General features: G+C 40.8%; 1 protein-coding gene across 4 annotated transcripts in view; it reads right to left on the bottom strand.

Moving 5' to 3' along the window:
- Positions 1-10,272: 10,272 nt before the first annotated feature.
- Positions 10,273-27,584, bottom strand: part of FAM120A (family with sequence similarity 120A) — a 98,098-nt gene continuing 80,786 nt past the window's right edge. For 2 of the 4 annotated variants that reach the window (XM_053293805.1, XM_053293803.1), the window contains 3 exons: positions 20,461-20,557; positions 12,907-12,981; positions 10,273-12,175 (listed from right to left, as the gene is read on the bottom strand). In XM_053293805.1, coding sequence (XP_053149780.1) covers positions 11,864-12,175; positions 12,907-12,981; positions 20,461-20,557 — 484 coding nt within the window. In that variant the 3' untranslated portion in view covers positions 10,273-11,863. The remainder of the gene's footprint in view (positions 12,176-12,906; positions 12,982-20,460; positions 20,558-27,584) is intronic. The other 2 variants (XM_053293806.1, XM_053293804.1) reach the window with 1 other exon arrangement.

The raw sequence follows: 27,584 nt of genomic DNA, 5'->3' as shown, positions 1-27,584 counted from the left end.
AGTATATTTGGATGTGCCATGCCCAGTGAGACATTTGTCTTTTTTCTCATTCCTTTGAAGAGTCCCAGGTCACATCACAACTACTTTCAAAGTGCTCCTTTTCCCAAACTGGTTTGTCATGTGGCATAGGAGGGATGGTGTTTTACTCTATGTGTGAAACTCTTCACAATGGAAAGCATCAGAGTACATAGTTTCAAAATTTGGCAGGTCTTCCTGACATGTCAGTAGTATGATGAGAAAAATTCAGCTACATGAAATCATGAAGGTGTTTTCACCATGATCATCCATGTTGGCACAACACTATCCATTCAGTAGTCAGTGTTCATTTTCTAGTTTTCTTATGGGGAAACAATCAACAGACAACAAAGGACTGTGTTCAAATGCAGGATAATGCTGCACATAGCTTCACTGGTGCAGAACATTTGGTCAACTGTTGTAGCTGCACATTTCAAGATTAGAATTGCTAACCAGTCTGGACATTTATTTAGTTTTAAGGTTTTACTTCAAAATAAAATGTAATGTATAATTATAATACAATCCTAAAGTATGCAATTTTAAGCATTTTTAAACAATAACAACTTAAACTATTTGACAAGTTTGAAAGGCTGTTCTCACGAGTGTAGTGCCACCATGGAAGATACGGTGAGGTGGTTTAATAGTGTGGTCCCCTTTGCCCCTCTATGCACATAGGATGTTGTAGATCCATATATTTCCACACATAAAGGGGTTAATTGTAGGCTTTGCAAATTTGTTTCTCATTAAAAACCATGTAATCGCTTTCATTTCTGTATTCACGTTTTGAACACCATATCTTGGTACCACTTGCTGTCGCCAGGTAGAGGCACTTGTTTACTTCAGACGTGCTCCCGAGCTGACCACCTACATAAGATAGGATAGTCCGTGTGCCAAGGACAATCTCTGGATTGGAATGCCCTTGGCAGTGATCCAAGTGTCTCTGTCTTAGCCATCGCAACTGAGAAGGTGTGCCCACTAGATGATTTCCAGGTGGTGTTTATGAGCTTGGGGGAAGTATAAAAGCATAGCAGGACACCCCAGTCTTTGAACTTCAGCGTACCTGGAGGTGTTATGCAGAAAGTAGCTTCATGGGGTCCACCCACTGTCATTCGGGGATTCCTGACGAGTAGAAGGGACATATGATACATCTTCTTTATTCTGTAATCCTCTTTCAATGCTTTTCAACTCTATCTAATAAAACCTTTTTGGTATCTGCCCTGGAATGAGCTTATTGTCCTAGAACCTGCTGGGCACCGGCTGGCCACTAGTGCCAATACAACAAGCAGCCTAACCCAGGCTAGAGCAGCCCAGCCTGGGTTAGGCTGCTTGTGTGCAGCAATGGGATTGAGGTGGATCCCAGCGCTGCTGTGGCACCTAACCTGCCTTTGGATCCGGCCTTTTACAAAGGTTAAGGACACGAGCGCACCCATAACCCTTAAGCCCGAGAGAACACAGAGACAGGTACCTGGAGCACCTGTTCCCTGGCATTTTCCCCAATGCACTGTGTTTGTTGTGTGGTGCTTTGTGGGATATGTGGAGGCCAGGATGCATATCCCTGCCTCCTGAAATCTGTGCTATGTGAACAGCACGGATCATGTGAGAGTGCAGTTCACGCTTCCCTGAAACCATTCCAGGAACAACTGGAGGGAAGGCAAGTTTCGTGTAGCCTCCCTCCCCCCCCCCGGTTGTGTTCATAGCCTCAAAATCTACTGTGTTACATAGAAAGCTGCCTTAAACCAATTCAGACCATTGGTCAATCTAGGATTGCCTACATTGAAGGGCAGCAACTCACCAAGGTTTCAGATGGAGATTTCTCAACCCTACCTGGAAATGCAAGGGATTGAACCTTGGACCTTGTGCATGCAAAACAGATCCTTTCTCACTGAGCTATAGTCCTTCTTGAAATTTAACTTACTAATTGGTTCCCCTAACTGGAAATGGGTCCGAACTTTCTCCACTCAATTTATCAGTTTTAATTATCTTATGAGACTGTTCGTTGACTAGGGGTACTGACCTGCGTTGCCTCTTGTCATAACTCTTTTTTTGGATATCAGTGGAGCCCATAGCAATGGTTATTAGGAGCAACCCTAAGATTCAAGGTATTATTATCCTCAGTTCAAAACCTATACATATATTTATTATTTATCTGTCATATTGATATACTGCCCAATATCTCTCTCCCCCCCCCCTCTCTCTCTCTCCAAAGAGAAGTGGTAATCAGCTTGGGACTTCCTTGGACAGCGAGTCCAATTGCTGGGGGGCATGACTAATGAGATGGGGGCAGTGTCATCGCACAACTGGTTCAGGGGGTAAGGCCAGCAAGGCAGAGATGCCAGTTTTGCGATGAGCAGCAAACCTCCTCAAGCTGCCCCTGAAGAAAATACTACTTCTGAAAGGCTGCCAACTCCCTGATTTAAGTCATTTCCAGTAGTTATTCCCAAAACACTTTTGCAGTTTCATAGAAGTAATCATGACCCACTAATTCAGAAACTGAATCTGTTTTGGAACATTGGGATACATACTCTTTGTTATGTTTAGGGAACATAATTCAGCAAACTGACAGCAAATAGCCAGTCCTATTACAATACCAATCAACCAATCCTGTTACAAATCACATAATATCAATTAGTCTTTATTATGGTCCTAGACCAGCACAATAATACAAAGCATACAAAGGCATGGACAAGGGAAAAACATCAAATGCTAAAAATACATCACAATCTAAAATATCACTATTAGCCAATTACTGCCCTACAATAAAACTGTTATATATTTATAAAATACTGGTACAATAAAACTACAAACTACAGAGCTTATAAAGCCACTATGTCTTATATTATGATTGAAGTGCAGTAAGAAGAATTTCAGTAAAAGAAGGTTAAAAGGCTAAATATCTTAACATGATCGGTTATGGACAAGGCAAACAAAATAAATGTGAAACAGGATATATAACAACAGGTCATAAGGAATTAAGAATGTACAGTTTATAAAATAAGTGTAAAAACCAGTATGGGGGTTTAAAACAGACTATGTATAAAAGAATGTCTAATTGAGCAGACAAGCTAAAGTCTGAAGTTAACAGTTAGGAAAATCAGCAGCATGGTTATAAACTGGCAGACAAGGTCTGATGAATCTTGCACACCACTGCACAGAACTTGGCAGGGTTGTGCGTGAGGGCCCGGTCCTTGTCCGCTAGAAGCATCCAGGTGTAAGCTCGGGTTGGTGTAGGCTCGGGTTGATCTTCCAGGGTACTTGCGGAGTAATAGGAGTAAGAGCTTGTCCCAAGTTTCTCGATAAAAGGGGCAGGAGAGGAGTACATGTTCTGTAGTTTCAATCTCCCCATTGTCACAGGGACAAAGCCTCTTCATGAATGGAACCTCAGAATATTTTACCTCTAGAACAGCGGAAGATAGAGCATGACAGCGGGCAAGGGTAAAAGCCCTTCTGTGGCTTGGGATCTCCAGTTGTGTCAAGTATTCGGCAGGAGAGGTGATGTATTTGAGTCTTTCCGAGGTTAAGAAACTTGGGGCCCTGCTTAGGTCAGCTTGTCTCTCCGTGCCCATTATCCTCTGCTTGATAGCTGCTTTCGCCTGATCACCGCCTATAGCAAGTAGGAGATGGGAGGAATCCCAATAATTCCACTTTAGTCCTAATGGCCTGTTTCCATGAGGATTGAAATTTGTCCTGTAGGGACAGTGGGGCCAGGCCCTGTGGGCTAAGGGATAATTTAAGCCAGTGGTTAAGAACAGCCACCCACATTCTGGCCTCAACCTTTAGCATGGCCACTGTCTGCATAGTCCAAGGCGTAGATCTTGCCTGAGAGGATTTTAACGCATGCTCTTAAAGCCAAGGTGTTAAGCGGGAGGCTCGGTTCTTTTTAGCTTGTTTAGTGAACTTAGCACAATGTGTGCAAGCATCTACCTTGTGGGCCTTGCCAAGGCAGAAAAGGCAAAGTTTGTGCCTGTCAGTGAAGGGAATCTTAGCCTGCACTGGACATACCATTTGAATGTGGCCCTGCTGGCCATAAGCAGCAGGGAATGAAGAAAAAAACACTGAGCCTTGAAGGGGCGGGTGGGGGAGGGGATAAATAAATAAATATGCTGACTAATAGAGGAAGATAACAAAACTAAAAATAGAAAGAGGGAGAAGTAAAAAGAGAAGAGGGAGAGATTCTTTACAGTTTGCAGTGAATTTAGCTCGGAGCTACTCAGAAGAAGCCGATCTGTCCATGGATGAAGAAAGTCTGAGGAGGGAATTGTGCACAGCCGCATATCACTAGAGGGGGCGGGGCTACTGCCAGAATTCTGGAGAGAAAATTTAGCTTGGAAAAACTCCTATGAGGTCTCTGCGTAGGCACAAAGCCCATTTGTGTAGAGCACAGAGACCAAATCGAAGAAGTGAAAATACACCCTTGCTTCAAAAACAAATGAACTTCATTGCTTTCCTCATTTTCTCTTTCACATTTATAGTGGGACAAAGACTCCATATGTGACTGATGAGTTTAATTGAGAGGCATGGCAGATTCTGAAGAAACAATGTGTGAAGGAACCCTGTGGATGATGGGAGTTAGCCTGCATTATCCTGAAAGAGAGAGCATCATGTCTACAGCATCCACCGGGACCTGCCCTTCACCAATTCCCTAATCCTATCTAGCTTGGCTACTTGCTGTCAGTTTGCTGTCCCATTAATACTTTATAGTATTTTAGAGCCACTAGAACAATGAAACTGATGTGTTACATCAAAACGTTCACTAACTCTAGACATCTGCTTTATGTTTTATGTTTTAATGCATTAATGAGTCCCCAAATTGATTGATTGTTTTAGTTTATTTGTATTGTTTTGATTTGTTTTTGTTTTAGACAAAGCAAAATTATTTTGGGCCACATATTTTGAAAAGTGCCAAGCTGTTCTGAATCACTTTGTGCAAGAGATCTAGGCTGAGTGAGCAAGGTTTACATGATTCCCCCCACACTAACAGAGATCTTTCCACTACCCACCCCGCCAGGACGTCTCTGGACTAAACATGCAAAGGGCAATACTATTACAAGGTTGCTCCAAACACAAAAAGAAACTTGGCAGATCAGCAATCTCTGCTCTGAAGATAGAAAGCTTCCTATGGTGGCTCAGTTGGTCAACACAGCTAAGGCGGCAGCAAGTGGCACCTGTTTTTACTAAGGGAAAAGATTGCTACTAGGAAGAATCATTCAGGCCAGTGGACATGTACTGTGATGTGATCACATTCCACTATGAACCTGCAATTTTGGACACATTTAAAGGGACAAGATTAACACAGAGACAGACAGACACACACACGGTTACTCTTGGTAAAATGTAAATCACTTACATGTGAAAATAACTTCTAAGGGAACCATTTTCAAGCTGCTGTATCTCAGTAATTTCTCAACAGACCTGCACGAAGCAGTAACACATCACTCAGTTGCTCTATACCAAATTTTTGACAGATTGGATTGGATTACCCTTTTTATCCAGGCTTTCAGCCAATGAGCTGTCCTTTGTTCTTTTTAAACTTTTAGCTGCATTTATTCTGTTTTTATGTTGTTGTTGAATTGTTTTTTTATCTTGTTAGCTGTCCTGGGGTCTTAGAATGAAGGGTGGAATATAAATACAACAAAACCAATATATAAAATTGGATTTTACAACCAAAATGAAGGTTCAGTGCTTATGATAATGGAACACAGTTCACATAAAAGTAAAGTGTGCCGTCAAGTCGATTCCGACTCCTGGCGCCCACAGAGCCCTGTGGTTTTCTTTTGGTAGAATATACCTCAACTATATACAGAGGTACTACCATGCCTGTAATAATCTGTACTTTGAACTCCTCAGCATTAACAGCATATTACCATTCCAGCAAGAACCAATTCTGTTCATTGAGTGCCTGAATTCAGCTAGTCACAATCTACCTGTCTGTGTTCAAAACTCATCAATGAACAGTTGCATATTTGCATGACAGAATCTGCCAAAGGGAAGTTAGCAACACAGCCTAAAACAATTAACTACTAACTACCAACACCCAGCCCACTAATGGCACAGCGGGGAAATGGCTTGACTACAAAGCCAGAGGTTGCTGGTTTGAATTGGGCAGCAGTGATATAGGAAGATACTAAAAGGCATCATCTCCTACTGCATGGGAGATGGCAATGTTAAACCCCTTCTGTATTCTACCAAAGACAATCACAGGGCTCTGTGGTTGCCAGGAGTCGACACCGACTCTATGGCACACTTTACTAACACCCAATGCTGTTAAAGAGGGTGGAACTGTTAAAACAGCAAAGCACATTAATGCCAGCTCATTTGAGGATCCCTGCAGGTTGGTTGCTATATGTTAAATATTATTCTTCACTCCTGCTTAATAGTTCCAAGAACAACATTTGGTCAGAACATCTTGTGTTGCTGAATGCGATTGTTTCTCCCATTCTCTCTAGAAGCAGCTACAGCTAATTGCACAAGGACATTAGTCTGACATCACATTAAAATGTTGAAGTGGCTTAATCTACTGGTCTGAATTAGGGATTCAGAATCCTACTATCTAGTTGTATTTTTTAAAAGATTCAGATTAATGATGTTTAAGAATAATTACAATCAATAACCCTGATCTAACAAAGTAAAGGTAAAGTTGTGCCGTCTAGTCCAGTGTTTCTCAACGAGTTTGGAATCATGGACTGGTACATTCTTCATGTGCAGTTTCCCAGACCAGCAGTTAGTAAAGGGGTCACCCCCCCTCACTGCCACCCTTACCCCCAGTGATGTCATGTGCAAGGGGGCGGGGCCCAGGGCCCACAGAGCCCAGGCAAGCTCTCCAGAGCTCATTTCTAGGCAGGCAGCCCTCGCTGCTTGATAATGTTCATTTTACTTCCTCAAAATGAACATTATCCAGCAGCAAGGGCTGCCTGCCTAGAAATGAGCTTCAGAGAGCTCCCGTTGGCGGCCCCTGCCAGCCCAAAATTGTTTTTGATTTTTATTAGTGATGCCTTCCACGGACTGGTGGTTGAGAAACACTGGTCTAGTTGGTGTCGACTCCTGGTGACCGTACAGCCATGTGGTTTTCTTTGGTAGAATACAGGAGGGGTTTGCCATTGCCATCTAACTTAACCTTCCTATATCTTTGGATGTCTTCTCAAGATCTTAATCTGTAAACATGGGCCCTTTCCTTTCAAGGAAAAATATCTTTCCATTACCTTTCCCCCTCCCTTTCCTTTTTAATGATTTAATAATTCTATTTTGTTTTTCATATAGCCCTCACGCAGAGTGTCAGAGTAGAATTTGGGAGACCCAGATTCAAATCCCCACCTGGCCATTGAATTCACAAGGTGATTTTAGGCATCACACTCTGTCTAACCTACTTTAAGAGACTTCTTGTGAGGATAAAATGGGGGTAGGGGTCGGGAGAGGAATGTATGCCACTCTGAGTTCCTTAGAAAGGTAGGATAAAAATTTAAACAACCCAATCTTACAGATGGATTGTTTGCAAACCTTACAAAGGGGCCTTCCTGGACCTTCTAGTAACACAGTTCACAAGGCTTTTGCATCTCTGCAAGAATCTCACTAGTCAGCACTATCAAAGCATGTTTCATATTTTTCAGTTTGATAGGTGGTTTCAGGAACCCCTATGATCAGCGTATCATCAGTGTCTATGATCAGACAACCTTTCCAACATTTGTTCTGTCTTGTAAATGGCCAGCAGCACATTAACATCTTAAGATTTCAGTAGCATTACACCTAAATTATGTACTATCTAAAGCACATATTGTTTGAGATGCAGATCCAGGGCTATTTCCATGATCTCCATATAGCCTCAGCGGTTTGGGGATAGACCCAGTAGAGTTTTTGATGAGTTCCCTCATTCAGTGGAGTTTATTTATTAATAGACACCACTTTCACCTTGCAGCGTTAGGACCTGCTCCTAAAGCACTCAAGACACCCAATATATTTACTTCTATTGAGAATGGAATATATTTTCTAGTCCTTTCTAGACAGAGATAGGGGGGCAAAAATGCATCCCCCCTGTTCATCATCCAGCACCCACATATAAACCAAAGAGCTTTCACAGAACCTGCCAAGAAGCCCTCCTGGAAAGCCTTTCTTTAGTCATGTTCCTATTCCAGAATTATCAGGCAGTGCAGGGGGTAGGGAAGGTTTCTGTTTTATACCAATGGTGGCCAAGCATTGCAATGCATTGTAAGAGCACAGTGTACAGCCTCGATAACCATTTAAATCAACCAGTAACGGACAAAACAGCATGGAGTAGAGAATGGTGTTGCTAGTCATTAGTGATATTGCAGGAACTATCTGATACAGGTCCCTGACATTTATGTAACCATGCTCCTCACAATAGTTCAAGTTATAATAAGTCTTGCTACCTGGACAAAATCTCATTTTCTCAGTGCTGGTATAGTGCATCAAGAATGCCTGAATACTATTAATGTTCATGAGCATGGAAATAAAAATCAGTATTCAAATTGCACCATAGCATGTATTAGGAACAGAAGACATTTCTGTTCATCAGGCCATATATATTAAAGGTTTTAAAAGATTTTTTTGCATTTTATTGTAATCTTTTGTTTTAATTGTATGTTTTATTTAATAGGTTTATTTACTTTGTGAGTCACCCAAAGAATAATTGTTATTGGGCAGTCAAACAAAGTTTTATTATTTATAATTATTTTAACAAGTAGCATCCAGAGTAAAAGCTGCACTTCTGCTCACACAACAGGAAGTGGTATGATTTTCAGCCATGCTCTTGTCCCTCTACAGCCCCCTGAAAATCTGCTCCACACTCCAAGCCACAGGAATGTCTTACCAGGAGATGCAGGTGGTTGCAGAGGGACCTGAGATTCAATAAAAATCACCGCCCTGGTTGTGCAAGCAAAACTCTTGCTCACATAGCTTTTACTTTGGATGCTACACAATGGATTTATCTGTAACATTTTAAAAAGATATACTTTTGCTAGTCATACCGTAGTTTGCTTAAAAACACACACCTGCACATGCAGCACAGATTACCTATTAACATCTTAAGTCAACTCACATATGCAAATAAATTTTATTTTACAATCTGAAGCTCTTTTTTTTTTAAATGAAGAGGTACAGGAGTTGTATGAAACACCCAAAATGGGGAGGAGAAAACAACTGGGAAGCAGGAATTTAAAACAATTGTGGGGATGGGTATAGTACTTATAAGCATTTTTCAAGTCACAAGGACTAGCAACTTGCTCTTGATGTCCAGAATATATAAATGCTCTGTTCAAATCACAATCCACTCTGATTTTGTCGTCCTACACTTTTCTCCATAGTCTAGAAGAACAGGGAAAAAGATAGAAGACACAACAAAAGCTTAATTCCAGACTATTATGAATTATTTACCCAGATAAAGAAACAGCTGCCTCATCTTGACAATGAAGATGAGATTCCACCACCAGCAAGCACTTGATTAGTTAACATGCAACTGCTGGCATCCCCAAGGCTAACATCTCACATTGGTAATGGCAGCTGCTTATGAATAATTGAACATGTTTTCTGTCCCAACCTCTGAATGTTTTGAGATTTTTCCAAAAAAAGACAAGAGTTTCCTTCCATCAGATGTGAGGCTAGCAAAGCATGTGGTAGCCTTGCTAAATCATAATATTTGAAAATTACCCTTCCTTTCCATGAAGCCAAAGTAGGAAAGCTGTAGCAATTGTGGCAATTAGAATAATTTGTCTTCTAGTTTGTGCTGATCTCACCAAAACTTGTATTTGCTTTGCCTTATCTTCCTTAAGGGGAACTAAACATTACGATAAGTATAGGCCATTGCCTTGCCCATAATGTGTTGCAAAACGTATCACTGCTCTGACTTCATTGTGTTGCAAGCTTCCCTGCCCTCACCAGCAGCCAAAATAGAAGAGCTTAGTTGCAGACACAGAGAATAAGGTCAAGATACAAGTACGTTTTACTACATATAACCCACTTTTTGAGGGGAGGGACTTCAGCATGAAGTTCCATGTAATTTGATGTAATAAATATCCAAGGGTCACTAGAAAGCAGAAGTCTATATTTAAGACTTATTTTACATTTCTGTGCAAAATAGGATTTTGATATAGATTTTGAAAACCTATTCTGTCCCCATTTACCATGCAAGTTGTGTTCTCTTGTCAAATTTGATATTACAAATCTCTTGTCTTGAACCCTGTCAAATGCACACTGGTGGTACTAGATAGCTTATCCTCACTATTAGACATACAAATAAGAAACCACACAGTATTTTATACTAAAAGAATAAAGATTTTTATTAAGCATTGTAAGTTGCATTCAATAGCCTTCAAATACACCACACCACAATCCATCTACAACCAATCAAACCCAACAGTAGTTCATTCTTGCACAATCCATGAGTTGGGGCAGAACTCCCTTCAACTTACATTAAGATACCTACTTAGCTCTTGCGGGCAGGGTATGGGGAATTACACCTCATTTCTGATCACTAATGTGTGATGAAGAGCATCAGGAGAATTATATGAAAACGAATATAAAGAAATGATTCTGATTTTGAAGTACATTAAGTTTGGAAACACTAACAAAAACATCAAAATGATACAGGTATATTTGCTTATACTAAATTCTTGATGGGAAAGTTCTCAAGAACAAGCCATTTGTTTCCTGCTACAGAAGGGGGGTATTTCTTGAAGATCAAAGCTTATTTTTTTTGTGTTTTTCCACAGAATTTCATATTTGCTAATATGAAGGCATAAAACAGCAACAGAGAACAATAATGCATACAGCAATGAGTACACCAGGGTAACGTTGATATTCAAAACGGCTAGATAATTTTTTTGTTTTAGAATAAATGCAACAGAGGTCAATAATCACAAAATTTTAAGGTTAGAGCAAGATCAGTCAATGACTAAACATAGTTAACATCTTTTATAGGACTATTACTGATTATTAGCTTTTTTTTTGTTTTGCAAATGGGCACAGTACTTGTAAGAATGGAAGAAAGAGGACAATAACATGCATAATATTAACTACACACTTTAAAAATTATGAACCATGCAGAAGTTTAGCTCAAATAGTAGTACTAATGGTCTACGTCTGATTCAAAACCACATAGTTCATTGATCACGGATGCATGGTATTAGTCACAAAAAGTATCAGAACACATTGTGTTTATTTTGAAAAAGGTCATTTGCATCTTCTATGATTTTCAAGTTAAATCCATTTTAACTTGCTTGTAAAGTATGTATGATGTATATTTAAAATCAGCAGAACTCCAATATTACTCTATAATTTTTTAAATTTTGATAGTTTGCACATTTTAAACATAAAGAACCACATCAACAGTGATGAAATCTAAGAAAAGAAAGAACTGTGGTTGTGCCTTTCCCCCCCATAATCATGAAATCAAAGCCTTAAAGAAAGCTTTGTGACACAGTAATGCAAAATCAAATATAATGGCATACATATGGTGCCAAGTACTAAAAATTATATTTTAAGCTATATATACTGAAAGACTGCCAAAATTTGTTTTTTTTTTAATATATATTTCAAGAAACAAAAACTACAAGCTTTTGTCATAACCAGTTTAAACTTTGTGTATACTTCATTTTAAGTGCGGGAGTCAAATGCTCTTCATTCTCTTTCATTTTTGTTGTATTGTAGCATTTTGACTACAACTGGTTAAAACTAAAAATGTGTTCCTTAAATCTCTGACATCCAAGAGGGATCCGAATTTCCAAAGTCCTCATTTTTCTCTTATGGAAAGGAAAAAAATGTACGTTACTGTAGGCTCTCTTTCTTTCCAGATATTCCTAATCCTGACCCTTCCAACATCCTTCACCCTCTATAAAAAATAAGTTTACTCTTCTTTTTTTAAGACAGTGGCCTCAAGAGCATCATCTTTATGGCAAACACTGTCTACATTTAGTGCATTTAAGTGAGGATTTGTATTGCACATTTTAGAGTCATTACTCAAGGCACTTTCAGACTGGTTGGAAGCCCTGACGTCTACTGTATTTCCATTCATCTGGGAAGCTGGTTTCTCCTCATTCACTACTCCATTTTCAGCCAGGGATCCTTCTGAAGACACAATCGAGGACTTAGATTCCTCTGATTTTGACTTAAGTTCTTTGGCCACTTCTTCTGCTGAAGCAGCATAAGGAGGTTTGCCCTATTAAACAGAGCGGGAGGGGAAAGAGAGAGATAAACCGTTATGAGCACAACTGAACTGAACATAATTCTGCTAACTAGGTAAGAATGTTTTTCACAACCCTGTTTCTCGGGGGTTTTTTTTTTACTACGAAAAGCCACCCCAAGTCCCTCCGTCCCCCAGTATGTGACTGATCTGCCAATTTCATCCCCATAAGCTGGAAAATAAAATCTTCAAAACTGGCACCTGAACAGAGGCAGTAGGGGGAGGGGGGCTGACACCTAAAAATTTAAACATTTTTTAGTGTTTAAACTAAAAGTTTAAATATTTAAACTGCTGTTTGGCTTAATAAAAAAAAATTAAGTAATCCACATATGAAAACAGATTAGATGTCTTTACTAATTTAGATACAGATTTAGATACTTTTTAGCCTGGATTTTAGTAATCTGTTAATGTTTTAATGGTTGAACTGCTGGTCAATGACCGAATAAATATTATGCATGTATGTATTTTAATGGTTGTTTTATTTTGGCTCTATTGTATTTACTTTTGTGAACCACCTAGAGCAGTGGTGGGGAATCTTGGCACTCCAGCTGTTGTTGAACTACAACTCCCATCATCCCCAGCCACAATGGGAGTTGTAGTTCAACAACAGCTTGAGTGCCAAGGTTCCCCACCCCTGACCTAGAGCCTTTGGAGTCAGGTGGCATATACATAAAATAAAATAAAAATAAAAATAATTAATAAATCACCATGTTAGAGTTGCTATGTTTCAATGTCCAATTGTTAAAGTCAGTCCCTAATTCTCTTGCTCTTCCACAACTATTCTGCAGTTCAGATGCAAGTCAGACATAAAATCAAGAAATAAACACACAAAATTAGTTTGCGCTGCTCTTTGCATAATCATGTGCCAATATCTTCGGGTTTTCCACTGCACAATGGGGGAGGGCAGGGGACTTTCCTCTACCTGAGGGTTCCCCAACCTTCAAGAACCTTCAAAGGGTTCCCCAACCTTTGAGAAGCACAGGCAGCTGCAGAGGAAAGGGGAGAAAGCAGGTAGTTGCCCCTTTTCACACACGCAATGGAAAACTCTGCTTAATCTGGGAGGTTGGCCATGGCTGTTCACCAACAACAGCCAAGAACGTTGGAACTTACCTGTTAAGTTCCTTCTCTGTAGGGGAATGGAGTGCATTAAAGAACAGATTACTTCTCCTACTTGCCCCCAAAGACAGAGAAGGTCAAAATTCTGATCAAAATTCAATTTTTGAGCCCTATAAATAAGAGAAGCAGCCCACTCCAATCCCCAGATATAGGTCTTCGTGAGCCAAAAAAAGAAAAAGAAAAAGGTAACAGAAGAAAATACTAACATATGTGGGGAAACTAAATAAGGGGAAAGACCTACTGGGAATATGGAAACATTCAAAACAAACAAAGAACCCTGGGAACCCAGAACCATTCTGAAGATGAGAACATAAGAGCAGTAATGGTCAGAGGTGGAAAGGGTGGGTTGGTTGTACCCCATTCCACTGAGAAGGAATTCATCAGGTAATTCCCAGTACTTCCAGGAACAGGAATTTTGACAGCCACCCAAGTTAAGGGAGGGATCTTCTCACTTGTTGGTTAGGACTAGATCACTTACTGAAGAAATAATCTGCCAAAGCCAGCATCAGCTGATGCCAATGAGCTTTATTTGTAGTAATGAATGATGAAAGAGAAGACCAAGTTTATGTATTATTTATTAATCAAATTTGTACATCGCCCCAAACTTTCATCTCTGGGCAGTTAACAACAGCATAAAACAAGTTAAAATATATACAAAAACTTAGAACAATTTAACAATTTAAAAATCACCCACAAATTAAAACCTTAAAACCTTAAGGTTGCTGCACAACAGATGTCCAAAGGTGCCTGGGTTGAGAATGCTACTGAAGTAGCTGTGCTACAGGGAGAAAAGAAAGTCATGACTAAAGTAATCTAAAGTTTTTATGTGAGTGACCTGAAATAGAGTAAGCCGTGAGCCAACGAGACAAAGAAGAGGAAAACCTTCCTCAGCATGGCTTAGTATGTTTTAGATAAATCTTGATAAAGCTTACATCAAGTGTGTCATGCTTTTTCTCAAAGACGTGAGAGTTTAGGGCAAAAGGAAGCTAAAATGAGCTCCTAGGCTCAATGAAATACTGAGTTAACCTTTGGGATGAAGGTAGAATAAGGTATAAAGAGGACATAATCTGAGAAGATTAGTCTGGATGTTCCAGTGCTCCTTTCTAAGTGAAAGGAAGAGCTCAAAGCTCCAATACCTGATAGGTGGAAAAAACTGTCACAAGAAACACCACCTTCCATGTTAGCAACTTTAGATATTTGTTTGTAAGCATTTGAAGGCTCATTAGAGCCGTTAGTACTGTGTTAAGATTTGGGTGGGAAACAAGGGATTGGTGGAGGTTTAGCAGAGATGTAGCCTGAGAAAATGTTTGACATGGGGATGCCCGACACTGGATGCAGTCCCATCCTCATATTTGGATGCAGCATGGAGTCCAATCCATGCTGGAGAAAGTCAAGTACTGCAAGTGGCCAGGCAGTTTCAAACAGCAGTCTCACCTAAAGGACATTATTATATCTAAGACCCTACTGTCATATCCCTGGTTGCTCAGCAACTCCCATGAGATGTAGCCAGGCTAGGTATGGAATGAAGATGAGTCTGTGCTAGAAGATTGGGGATGCAATCTAGAGACAGAGGGGGTTCCTACGACATGAGGATGAGATCTGAAAACCTAGTGATGGCTGGGGAGCAAAGAGATCAACTACTGGGTGGCCAAATCTGCGAATGAAAATGCTAGTCAGGGATATGGATTCTAGTCATATGCACTTTTGTGTTGGAGCTCTCCTTTCATATCGATAGGGTTGGTAATTTAGGACTGGTTGGAATTTCAGAAGAGCCAACCTGACTGCACAAAATGCCATCCAGTTGATTCCATAGGACAAACTCAAAGTGGACCATTGTTGCACTGCGAAACAAGGTAGCTGTAACTGGCTCCTCATCCCTACAGGCTCACATTTGAGGTCACCTAAGTCCTGTGCTTCTCCATGAAGGAAATACTCTCATGGCCAGGGTGGTAGTTTCATGGGATTTCTAGAGAATGGATTCTTAAGGAGGCCATTGCTGTCCTTGGGTGTTACTGTGTTTGAGACTAGAGCTGCTACAGGTGGATCCACCAATGGGACCTTTTGGATGCCCATGATACTCTTAGGGACCGTGTAGAATTTTTTTTTTTTTTTTTGGGCTGCAGCATTTTTGCCCTTTAAGGGGCTTTGCCATTCAGCCTGAATTATGTGCTAGAATAAATGAGCATAAGGCATATTTTTAAATGGGGTGTGAGATAAACTTCTTGTGCCCCTTCCCGCAGCCTAGTGGCTAAAGCCTGGCTCTTGAATTTAAGGGCTGTGCAGCTGTGTCAGCCACTAGCAGGCACTGTCAGGGGGAGTTCAGGAGCAACAGCAGGGAGCTTCTGACAGCTGGAACTCCAACCGAGATCCCTGCTGCTGTTGTGGAATTGTGTCAGAGTTCCAACATGTCTGCTGGGCCCTTCTCCCCCATGCCTTTCCATCCTCTCCCTCCTTTATGTGGGACCAGGTGGGACCCAGAGATAGGATGCATCATGTCCTCGTTGGTCTGAGGCTTCAATTTTAAAAAGGCAATTCCCTGCCACAAGTTACTGAGTGCTGCAAGGATGGGATGTGCAGTTTTTCTAAGCCTGCTGCCACGGTCGGAGCATCAGAAAAGACTACTATACCAGCTGGGCCTCTCAGAGACCTTAGAAGGAAAGCTGTTCTTCTAGGTGCCTGACAGACACTATGTGCTTTCCCATCCTCCTGACCCTGGTTAAGGAGAGTCCTCATATCTGAACAGCAAAAAGAGCGATGTCTGATATTGAGGCTGTGCACATGATCAGCCCCAGATAGGTTAGGGAAGCCCTATCTGGGTAGAACTAATCATGTGCAGCACCGGGATTGAGGCTGCTCCCAGCGGTAACATCCTCCGCAAGCCCAAGTTTTTAACCCAGGCTTTTATCTCAGTTAAACGGTTCAAGCGTGCCTTTTACCCCAGGTACGGGATTGTGTGTATGCTTGGGCTGTACACAGCATTCACAGAGTCAGGCACCTAGATCTCCCTACTACTCCTGGAGAAATCCTCCAATGCACTGTGCTTGTTGTGCAGAGCATTGTGGGATTCATGAAGACCAGGAAAACGAGTCTCAGCCTCCATAGATTCGCACTGCTTTGCTATGTTGGTATTAAATGAAATTGAACAGAATTTAAAGTATGTGAAGCAGAAGTCGTTTGAATTTGCAAACAAATGAGGCAAATTACAAACGAGGCTTGGAAACAAACAAACGAGGCTTGGAAAATTAGAAGTAAGAGAAAGAATAAGTACATATCCAAGATATCTACAAAAAATGGACTTTCCTATGATGAAAGGGAAATAAAAAGGGAATTTTTCAGATACTACTCTAAATTATATAAAGAAAATAAAGTAGAGGATATAAAAATTTATAAATTCTTGAAGACACAAAATGTTCCATAACTTACTAAGGATCAAATAGAAATTATTAATGCACCGATATCAATAATGGAATTAACTGAAGCAATAAATCAAAGTAAAGTTAATAAAGCACCAGGGCCCGATGGTCTTTGTATTACAAATCTTTTAAAGATCAACTATTACAGCCTTTGCAATGGACGATGAAAGATACTCTGCAAAAAGGGAATATGCCAGAGTCTTGGAAATATGCCAACATTTTCAGTAATTCCAAAACCGGATCAAGATTTAACACAAGTTAAGAATTACAGGCCAATTTCACTATTAAATAATGATTATACACTTTTAACTGCCATTTTGGCAAGAAAAATGAAGGTTGTACTAATAGCTTTTATTCATGAAGATCAAGCAGGTTTTTTGTCAAAAAGGCAACTAAGAGACAATGTGAGAATAGTCTTGAATGTATTGGAGCACTATGAAAAACATAGTGACAAACAGATAGCTATGATCTTTTTGGATGTGCAGAGAAAGCATTTGACAATGTCTCCTGGGAGTTTATGTGGAAGTTATTGGACGCAATGGGATTTGGTAATAATTTTATTACGGCCATTAAGACAAATATTCGGAGCAATATGCCAAAATTATTATAAATGGGGAAGTATCAGATAATTGTAAAATACAAAAAGGAACTAGACAAGGTTGTCCACTTTCCCCATTACTTTTTATATTAGTTCTGGAAGTGCTTTGTAGAAATATTAGAGAAGTTGACCAAATAAAAGGCTTGAAAGTAGGGAAACAGGAGTATAAACTAAGAGCCTTTGCAGATGATGTGGTGTTCTTTCTAGAAAATCCAATAGGAAAGGTTGGAAGGCTCTTGGAAAAAATAGAACAATTTGGCCAATTGGCCAGGTTTTATATTAATAAGAGTAAAATGAAGGTGTTGACAAAAAAATATGGACCAGAAATCAAATGATGGACTTTATGAGATAAGTGAATTGAAAGTGGAGAAGAAAATCAAATATTTGGGTGTCTGGTTGACAAATAAAAACTCTTTGTTGTTTTCAAATAATTATATTAAAATATGGAATACAGTAAGAATTGATTTGCAAAGATGGACTAGAATGAACTTATCTTTAATGGGAAGAATTTCAGTTGTGAAGATGAATGTCTTACCTAAAATGCTGGGTTTTTTTTCCAGAGTAATCCTATAATTAATACGCTAACCTGTTTCAAGCAATGGCAAAAAGATATAACTAAATTAGTTTGGCAAGGGAAAAGACCAAGAATTAAATTTAAAAATTTAACAGATGCTAAAGAAAGAGGTGGTCTCACCCTGCCTGATTAAAGGCTGTATTTTGATGCTGTCTGTTTGACGTGGTTAAAGGAATGGATAACATTAAGAAATCCCAGAATACTTGATTTGGAAGGATTCGATAGAAGGTTTGGCTGGCACTCATATTTGTGCTATGATAAATGCAACGTGCATAAAGATTTTCTTAATCACTATGTAAGGAGGAGTCTGATGGGAGTATGGGCAAAATATAAAAAATGGCTGGAGTGCAAAACTCCACTATGGTATCCCTGATTGAGGCTTGGCACATAAAGAGACAAATATGCAATCTGATTGGTGTAGGGATTTGTTATGTTTTCAAGAGAAGGGCTGTAAATTAAAAAATTTAAATGAAGTACAAAATTTGGTTAGTAGTTGGTTTCAGTATCATCAGCTAAATGAAATTTATAAAAAGGATCTTAAGGTTGGGTTTGTGGATCAAATGTCGAGATTTGAGAAGGAGCTGTATGAAAATGATGAAAGATTAGTCTCTAAGATGTATAAGTTGTTGCTTTTGGAGGAGACAAGAGATGAAGTGGTTAAAATGACTATGATAAAATGGGCTCAAGATGTGGGTCATAATACAGATATGGCTGCTTGGGAAAAATTATGGAAAATGGATTTAAAGTTTACTGCATGTTATACTTTAAAAGAAAATTATTATAAGATGATGTATAGGAGGTATCTGGCACTGAAAAAAATAGCTTTAATGTATAAAAATGTTTCAAACAAATGTTGGAAATGTGGACAATGTGAAGGAACTTTTTTCCACATGTGGTGGTCATGTGGTAAGGCAAAGGCTTTTTGGGATATGATATACAATGAGTCGAAAAAAATTTAAATGACATTTTTTAAAAGAAATTTTTTTAAATGACATTTCTTAAGAGGCCAGAATCCTTCCTGCTGGGAATAACTGAAAGAGAGTTTTCCTGAAGAAATTTAACATTTTTTGTGTATGCAACCACGGCAGCTAGGATAGTAAATGTGCAGAAATGGAAAGACACTAAAATGCCCTCAAAAGAAGACTGGCTGATAAAAATTTTGGAATATGCTGAGATGGCAAAGCTTACAGCACTTATAAGAGACAAAAATTTGGAATGTTTTTAAAGATTGGGAACCATTTTTGTTTTACTTAAAGAACTATTTTTCTAATATGGACTTTTCAGTAGGGTTTGAAATATAGTAATAACAGCAGGTTGGGTTGGGTTGGGTAAAATTGAGTAGTAGTGTGGAGTATGTATGTTTTGAATTATTATAGCAATAGTTTATATGTATTTAATGTGAACCGTGCAGATAGGTAAGCGGGAAGTCAATATTTACTTATGTGTAGAAATGAATGTAATTTGAATGTAAAGCTATTGTAAAAGCCAATAAAAATTTAAAATGCAAAAATAATTCTTAAAAAATTCGCACTGCTTTGTGCAGCATGTGGGTCTGCGGTGGCGTGCCTAAGGGAACAACAACAATCAACATCAGGCGTGGGGGGGTCCATCCATCCCTGCCTTCGCTGTCCCGGCAATTCTTGTAAGTATAGCCTTGTGTCTTGAGTGCTTAGGGGAGAAGGATGGTTAGATCCTTTTTCTGCTGCTTTGTGGGGCACTCCTGCTGGGAAAATGTATACATGGTTCCATGGAGGGATGGGGGGAATCATTGTTTTGGGTTCCCGTAATCCCACACATTTTTGTGCTGGAGGGGGGAGGGGGGGCTGTTAGTTACAGAGGTTTGCTAGGCTTACACTCCTGTCTCAATTGTTCCAGGTACTTCCAGCCAGGGATTGGGGTGGGGGAAGAGGCCTCTCTGTCTAAACCATTTTGCTCCTCTTTTCCCCCGGTTGGCACGAGAGCACTTCTCATTTGACTCCCTTATTTTCCCTTATTTTGCAGTGTTCCTGTTCAGAGATTGCTGCTTTTGTGGCTGCCATGCTCAATGACTGAAACTGCAGAGCGTAAATAAACAAAACATGAAAGGAATTGTCCACACACCCCACCTTGCCCTGTGTGCCTAACCCACAAGAGGAGAGAGGCGCACGTCAGGGGAAGATGCTCTAGGGAATTCCTGTGGCTCAGTTCACTATCCAGGGAGACACAGAAGCAGAACTAGAGATTAGGATGAACTGCTCATCCCATCTATAGGGCTCAAAAGTTGATTTATGATTTTTGGCTCAGTCTCTGGGACAAGTAGGAGGACCAACCTATTCCTTTATGCACTCCTTCAATGTAGGAGATTTATTCAAGTTTCAGAAACGGCAATAATAAAAATGGGGGAGAGACAGGGAAAGACAAATATAACTTAGTTCCACTGCCGCCTTATTTTTTATTCAATCTCTTCCCCTGCTTCCATATCTATATCACTAAACAGAAATATACATGGATAGACTTGGCAATCAGAACAGCTATCAACCTTTGCTGACCTGAGGTTTTGTAAATGACATTTTTCCAGTACCTGAATTGCTCCCTGGTTCTTATAAGCTCTTCCGTAATATCTTCCTCCTCTGCCAAATGTTCTTATCACTGGAGTGGAAATAACTCCTCTAGGGCGCCTACACAGAAGGAGAAACAAGTTATAAAGGCATTTAAACTTTAGAAACCATTCTTTATTTTTTGGGGAAGCATGTTTATAGTGTTTGTGAGGAGCACAGATCTTATGCTCCTAACAACAAATTGGAAGCCAGCATGGTATAATGGTTAGAGTGCTGGTCTAGTACTGGGGAGACCCATGTATCTCACAAACCTCAGCCATGAACCTCACTTGACAACTCTGGGCCAGTCACATATCTCTCAGTCTAACTTACCTCACAGGGTTATTGTGAGGTTAAACATAACCATGTACACCACTCGAGGCTCCTTAGAGGAAGAGCGGGATAGAAATTCATAAATCAATCAATAGGCTTCCTCTCTACTTTCAAAAGGTTCTTAAATACATCCATAATTTTTATAATATCAATTCTATCAATATTTCCTAAACAAATACAATTGTCTTACTAAAACTTATAAACAAAGTTGGCTACTGCTTATTTCAGATGAATCAAAATCCTGCTCCTGGAACATACAGCTAATACTCTTAAAATCAGAACAAAAGGATTTTTAAAAAAAAAAACAAAAAACCTTCAAATTTTCTTTGAAGAAATAAAGAAGATGTGTTTGGTTTTGACTAGATATACTTAACAATCAATTCACTGCCCAGCAATAATCAACGGCAATAATGATATGTTTAATGATGTTGTTGATCACTAAGTAGTAAATTACTCAGTGATCAACAACATCATTAAACATATCATCATCATAATATTGTTTATTTTATATTAACACTAATTACTTATTTAGGCTGAATTACAGTGTATTGATCTGTGTGTATATTTTGTTGTCATTTTGCAATATACATTTAACAATAGTATTTCTTCCATTTATGTGTTGGAATTTGTATATATAAAATTATATATATTAAATAATTATATATTCACATATATAAAATTAATTATGACTTAGCATGGAAAGCAAGCCTGTATTAAACATGCAACAATCCTGAAATGACCGTGTGCAGAGATATGGACTAGATCAATTCGTCAAAATGCAAGACTACTGATTCTCTGATACTGTGCTCTCTCTCAAGTTGTGATATAGAAGAGTCAACTTCCATGAGCATCAAAATCAATCTGTCCTATTCAGAAGGGCTACTTTTGAATAAAATATTTACTCCATTTTAAAGCAAAACCAGTTGTTCTCAATTTGGACTAATATACAGTAGAATCAAATCCAGATTTACAGAATCAAACTACTGCTTAACTCTGTGGTGTGGTATGATATGTAGAAGAGTTGCCTTTGTGGAGCAGCCATTTATCTGATGTTCCCATTACTGGTTTGGTTAGTAAACAGATACCCTCTTGCTTGTGAGCCCCTGGTGCTACAGTGGTAAAACTGCCGCCCTGTAACCAGAAGGTTACAAGTTCGATCCTGACCAGGGGCTCAAGGTTGACTCAGCCTTCCATCCTTCCGAGGTTGGTAAAATGAGTACCCAGAATGTTGGGGGCAATATGCTAGATCATTGTAAACCGCTTAGAGAGCTCCGGCTATAAAAGTGGTATATAAATGTAAGTGCTATTGCTATTGTGAATCTTCCCTTCTGTCTGACATCACCAAGAAGTCCACAGATGAGGGCTGTATCTCCTCTCTGACCACTTGCCAGATGAACTACCTTCAGTCTCAAGGCACCAAACAAGTAATCTCAGCAATTCAAAAGGTTTAACACCTTTCAGGAATCACCTGAAAACGCTTTAAACTGGCAAATCAATGACTTGATCCTATCCTGTTCATGGATAGACAGCACCTGAAAAGGCTTTCAGGTGATTGATTGATTAATTAATTAATTAATAAAAATTGAAGTATTGAATCCAAGATATATAAATCCTGCTCCAAGGAAAGTTGAATTCCATGAATTCCACCACCTTAAATTAGTCAAATAAGCAGGTTTTGAACAAATTATTCCCTATTTTGCATAATTTATTCTGGTTTTACTAATTGTGGGATGCAAGGCACCGAAACTACTGGAAAATCTATTTCAGTTACCACATTCTTTGCTTGTTCTTCACTGAGTGTCCTGCATATAGACCATGGCAGTACTGAAATATCTTTGTTCAATTGCTGATGAATGAAAAAAGAATGTTGGTAGGTTACTCACTGTGAAGGTTTCTTCTTGCTGGTAAAACAGAGGTCATCCATTGTGGGTTATTCCCACCCACATGCTCCAGAAAGCAGGACTATGTAAATGAAGAAACCTCAAATAAGCCCCATGTGGGCAGTTCCTTCCAGTTCCATTGAAAAGCTCGAGCCCAGAACAAAAAGCAGCTCCAGTAATGGTAGAACAGAAGAATGTATATACACGGGGGTTGGCGGGAGGTACTATTGTGCATAGAGGCAGCAGAAACAAGAGACATAACGTAGGGAAGTGGCAGACTACATGGAAGAATGCAGCTGGTAATACCCCTGGCAGTGTAGAACTGGGCAGTACAAACCCCAGGTGGGCATGGGTGACCTCCGTTATCACCAGCAAGAAGGAACTTTCATGGTGAGTATTAACGTTCCTTTCTCTGCTGGTGTAGGTGGTCACCCATCATGGGTAATACCACAGCACACAACCACAGGTGGGAACAAGCCCAGATGCTGCTCTAGCAGAGGCGTGCACATCCAACTTGTAATATCTTGAAAATGTAGAGGGTGACTTCCACGTAGCAGCTCTACAAATCTCTTCCAGATAGGCATTGGCCACTAAAGCACTTGTCAACCTTGTGGAATGTGCCATAATCAGCTTTGGCTGAGGTAAATGTTGCAGCTTGTATGTCAAAGCAATAGACCCCGTGACCGAATAACCAAAAGTGGCAGCTGAAACCTTCTGGCCCATGTTGGTCAGTTGAAAGGACAAAAACAGAAAAAACAAAGCCTGCGGAATAACTCCGTCCTTAAAACTTAATGTAAAGTCCTTTGTACATCAAGCTTGTGCCACTGCTTTCCCCTGGCAAACCTCCCTTGGAGGTTGATATGGGCCTTGGCGGAAACACTGTTCATACGCACAAAAACAGTGCTGCCGGCAATGACTCTCTGAAATGCCAAAACAGCCAGACAGACTGCTTTTAGTTCTAACCAGTTTATGCTGTAGCGTTCCACCTTTGTCCACCTGCCTGGAATGTAGAAAGAGAGGCAGTGTGCCCACCCACCCCAGTCCCCAGATGCAAGATGTCAAACTTGCATCTGTGGTCACTAGGACCCTGTTGTATTATAGGAACTGTTTTCCCTTTGACAGGTTTGCAGGAATTGTCTACCAACAGTGACGGTTTCAAATTTTCCGTGACTTGAACGTTCATTCTGTGTTTTCAGGCTATGCATAGTTGATATGGGAGAAGTGTCCATTGGAGTGGCCTTAAATGTAACCTTGCCCAGGGCACCAAATCCATTGCTGCCACCATGAGACCCAGTAGTCTGGCCAGCTGCAAGGTGTCTGCTGAGGCTCTCTTTAAACCTGCCCACATTTTTATTATTATTATTTCTTGTTTACACAGTCAAGACAGGTGTTATTGACTGGTTTGTTTTATCCAGACATCGAGTCCTTCTCAAGGACCTGGGATGCCAGAATTTTATTGTCAATTGTTATAGATATCGTCGCAGAATATAGGCTGTTCCCAGTAAAGCTGCTTTTTGTAATTAGCTGATCATGATTTCTGTGGCCCCTATGGTGTTGAGGTGCTCTTCAAGGTCTTTTGGAACTGCACCCAGGGCGCCAATGACCACTGGGGTTATTTTGGTCTTTTTCTGCCACAGCCTTTCAATTTCAATTTGTAGATCTTTGTATTTGGTGATTTTTTCTATTTCTTTTTCTTCTATTCTGCTATCCCCTGGTATTGCTATGTCAATTATTTTGACTTGTTTTTCTTTCTTCTCGACTACAGTTATATCTGGTGTATTGTGTGGCAGATGTTTGTCTGTTTGTAATTGGAAGTCCCATAATATTTTTACATCTTCATTTTCTTCAACTTTTTCTATTTTATGGTCCCACCAATTCTTGGCTACAGGTAGCTTGTATTTTTTGCAGATGTTCCAGTGTATCATCCCTGCTACCTTGTCATGCCTTTGTTTGTAGTCAGTCTGTGCGATCTACTTACAACAGCTGATCAGGTGGTCCACGGTTTCATCTGCTTCTTTACAAAGGCGGTACTTGCTGTTTGTGGTGGATTTTTCAACTTTTGCTCTTATTGAATTTGTTCTTAGTGATGATGATGATGATGATGATGATGATGATGATTTCGATTTCTATACCGCCCTTCCAAAAATGGCTCAGGGCGGTTTACAAAGAAAAATAACAAACAAATAAGATGGTTCCCTGTCCCCAAAGTGCTCACATTCTAAAAAGAAACATAAGACACACACCAGCAACAGTCACTGGAAGTACTCTGCTGGGGGTAGATAGGGCCAGTTACTCTTCCCCTGCTAAATAAAGATAATCACCATGGTAAAAGGTGCCTCTTTGCCCAGTTAGCAGGGGGCAAATAGGGACATGATGACCTCCATTCTTTCAGGTGGTAGGAATAGGCAGTCCTTTGCAGTATCTATGATCACCCCAGGTATAGTAGGCACTGTGATGGGAGGAAATGACTCTTCTTCTTGTTCATGAGGAATCCATGTTCCCAGAGATATGCAATGGTCTTTTGGAGATCCAGTGCTGTTTCTCCTGATGAACAGGCCTGTATCAACAGGTCATCCTGGTAACAGTATGAATGTTTGTACCCTTGTGAGACTATCGACAGGACCCATTGATCTGAAGCAGTTTTACTCTAGGCGTGCCCAAAGACCATAACGTGTCCCCCACCTTTGGTGACTGGCTGTAAGGAATGCTGCCTAGGACCTTGGCCTGGAGGGAAAATTAGATCTGGCTTGTGACTGAAAGGAGTGTCTGCCCTGGCCTCGAGAATGGCCTGGTTATCCTTGGTGAACCCCGAGATCTGAAGGAGGGGTGAAATGCGTTATAGGTCTGAATGAATTTATGAAGCCTCTTTCTCCTCCCTTCTAAAAGTGCCTTCTGTTGTCCCTTGTTTCTATCAAAATGTCTTTTTAAGGACCTCATCCCCAAATAGCTTTGACCCCATTTGAGGGACTGAGATGAGATTAGCCATAGAAGTGTTGTCCACGCACCAATGCCTCAGCCACATATTGCGCAAGGTGTAACATTAGAATTCACAACTCTGGCAGTGAACTTAACACTGTCCAATATTGTATCTGCAGTAAATGCGGCAGCTCTTTGTAGCCTTAAAAGTTTGCGCCTCAGTCCAGTAGGAACTGAGGGGGGATTATTAAAGAGCTCATTGATCCATAGGAATGCAGCCCTGGAGCAGTGAAGCTGCAGTGTCTGCCCTAATTGCCATGGACTGTGAATGGCTGCCTCAGCCCTTAGGGACTATGGCTCTAAGGAGGAGGACCACAACTGAGGCATCAGTGAGTGGCACTCTGAGCAGTACTAATGCTGCATCCTCAAAATTGTAAAGTTTGTTGGCTAAGGTGGAGGCCCTATTCCATTGCTCCTTTACTGCTAAAAGGAAGCCCTCAGGCATTGGTGCCCTAGTCTGTGGTGTCATAGGTTTGGGTAGGAACAGGGACCCCTTGGACCCAGGTTCCCCCCTCTCAGGCTGCAGTGCCTGGAACCCTAAAGCAGAAATGGCTTGTGCAATCGGGGACTGAAAGTCCTCCTGTAAAAACAGGCGCTGGATGGAGGTGGGAATCTGCATCAGGTGTTTCCCCTTACTCAGATCCAGGGCAGAATTTGGTAGGGCAGCCAGATCTTGTGATTCAAATCAGGTGATCCCCCCTCCCCCAATGCCTCAGAAGAGTGACATGATGGCGGTGACCTATATTTATCGATCTTTTAAAAAACCGATTTCTTGAATTTTTTTCCTCAGGTTAAGGAGTACAGGAAGAAGAGGAGGAAGAACTGCTCCTACATTTCTTACACATTTTAATGACCCTTAAGGGACTTGTGACACTCCCGAATGGACTGCTGAACAACCTGTGTAACCCACTCCTGCCAATCTGAAGGGTGAGTAGGTGTGCCCCGTAGTACCGGCCCTGCTGGCAGTTGGGGGGCAGAGGGGGGAAGGATTGGCTGCTCAGGGTGTGTGCCCCGTAGTACCGGCCCTGCTGGCAGTTGGGGGGCAGAGGGGGGAAGGATTGGCTGCTCAGGGATTAGCCCCAACCCCCTGGGGGGAAGGAGAGGTCTCACAGGCATTTTTGGAGTTGCATCTTCCCTGTTAGATTCCTCCCCGCTTTCAGGGCATTTTTCATCCTCCCCCTCACTGCCAGAGTCTATTGGTGGGATAGGACAAGAGGTGGTGGGGAGCGCATCTCCGTCAAGGTCGGGCACTTGCTAGAACTTATCCTCTCACTTCCCTCCATGGAAGAGGCACGTGTGCTCTTTCTCCTGTGGCATTTGGGCGCACTCTGGTGGCTGGAATCATGCCCAGAGTCAAGGCCTCCACCCTGCACCACTGTTTTACCAGTGGAGAGCAGCTGGGGCCTAATAGCACTAGCGCAGCTCCCTCTGGCATCCCCATAAGTGTGAGGCTGTAGTGGTTATCCCCGTTTCGGCGGGAAGAGCTGGCTCCGCGCGTGCTTGGCCTGGTACACCAGCATGCTTACCTTTTCCCTTTTGGCCGAAGGAAAGGCTGAAGGTAAAAACGAAAGGATTTTGTTTTTTGTAGGTACAAGGGAGAAGTCTAAGAGAAAAATGGAAGCCAAGCAGGAGAGGAGAGCGGGGGAAAGGAGAAAAAAATTGAGGAAAATAAAGATGGCCAGCAAAAAAGTAGGCCAAAGAACAGCTGGGGGGTGACTTGTGGTCTCTGGAGTGAAGGCAGGACAATGAACTGGAAGGAACTGCCCACATAGGGCCTGTTTGAGGTTCCTTCATTTACAAAGACCTGCCTTCTGGAGCATGTGGGTGGGAATAACCTACGATGGGTGACCTCCTACACCAGCAGAGAAGTAGCTCTCAAAGAGAGAACTGATGCACCTGCAGTATTCCCAACTGCTACC

Source organism: Hemicordylus capensis, chromosome 2, assembly GCF_027244095.1.
Source record: "Hemicordylus capensis ecotype Gifberg chromosome 2, rHemCap1.1.pri, whole genome shotgun sequence".
NCBI lineage: Eukaryota > Metazoa > Chordata > Lepidosauria > Squamata > Cordylidae > Hemicordylus > Hemicordylus capensis.
The sequence above is the reverse complement of the archived record's forward strand: the minus strand, read 5'-3'. Positions and strand labels throughout refer to the sequence as shown.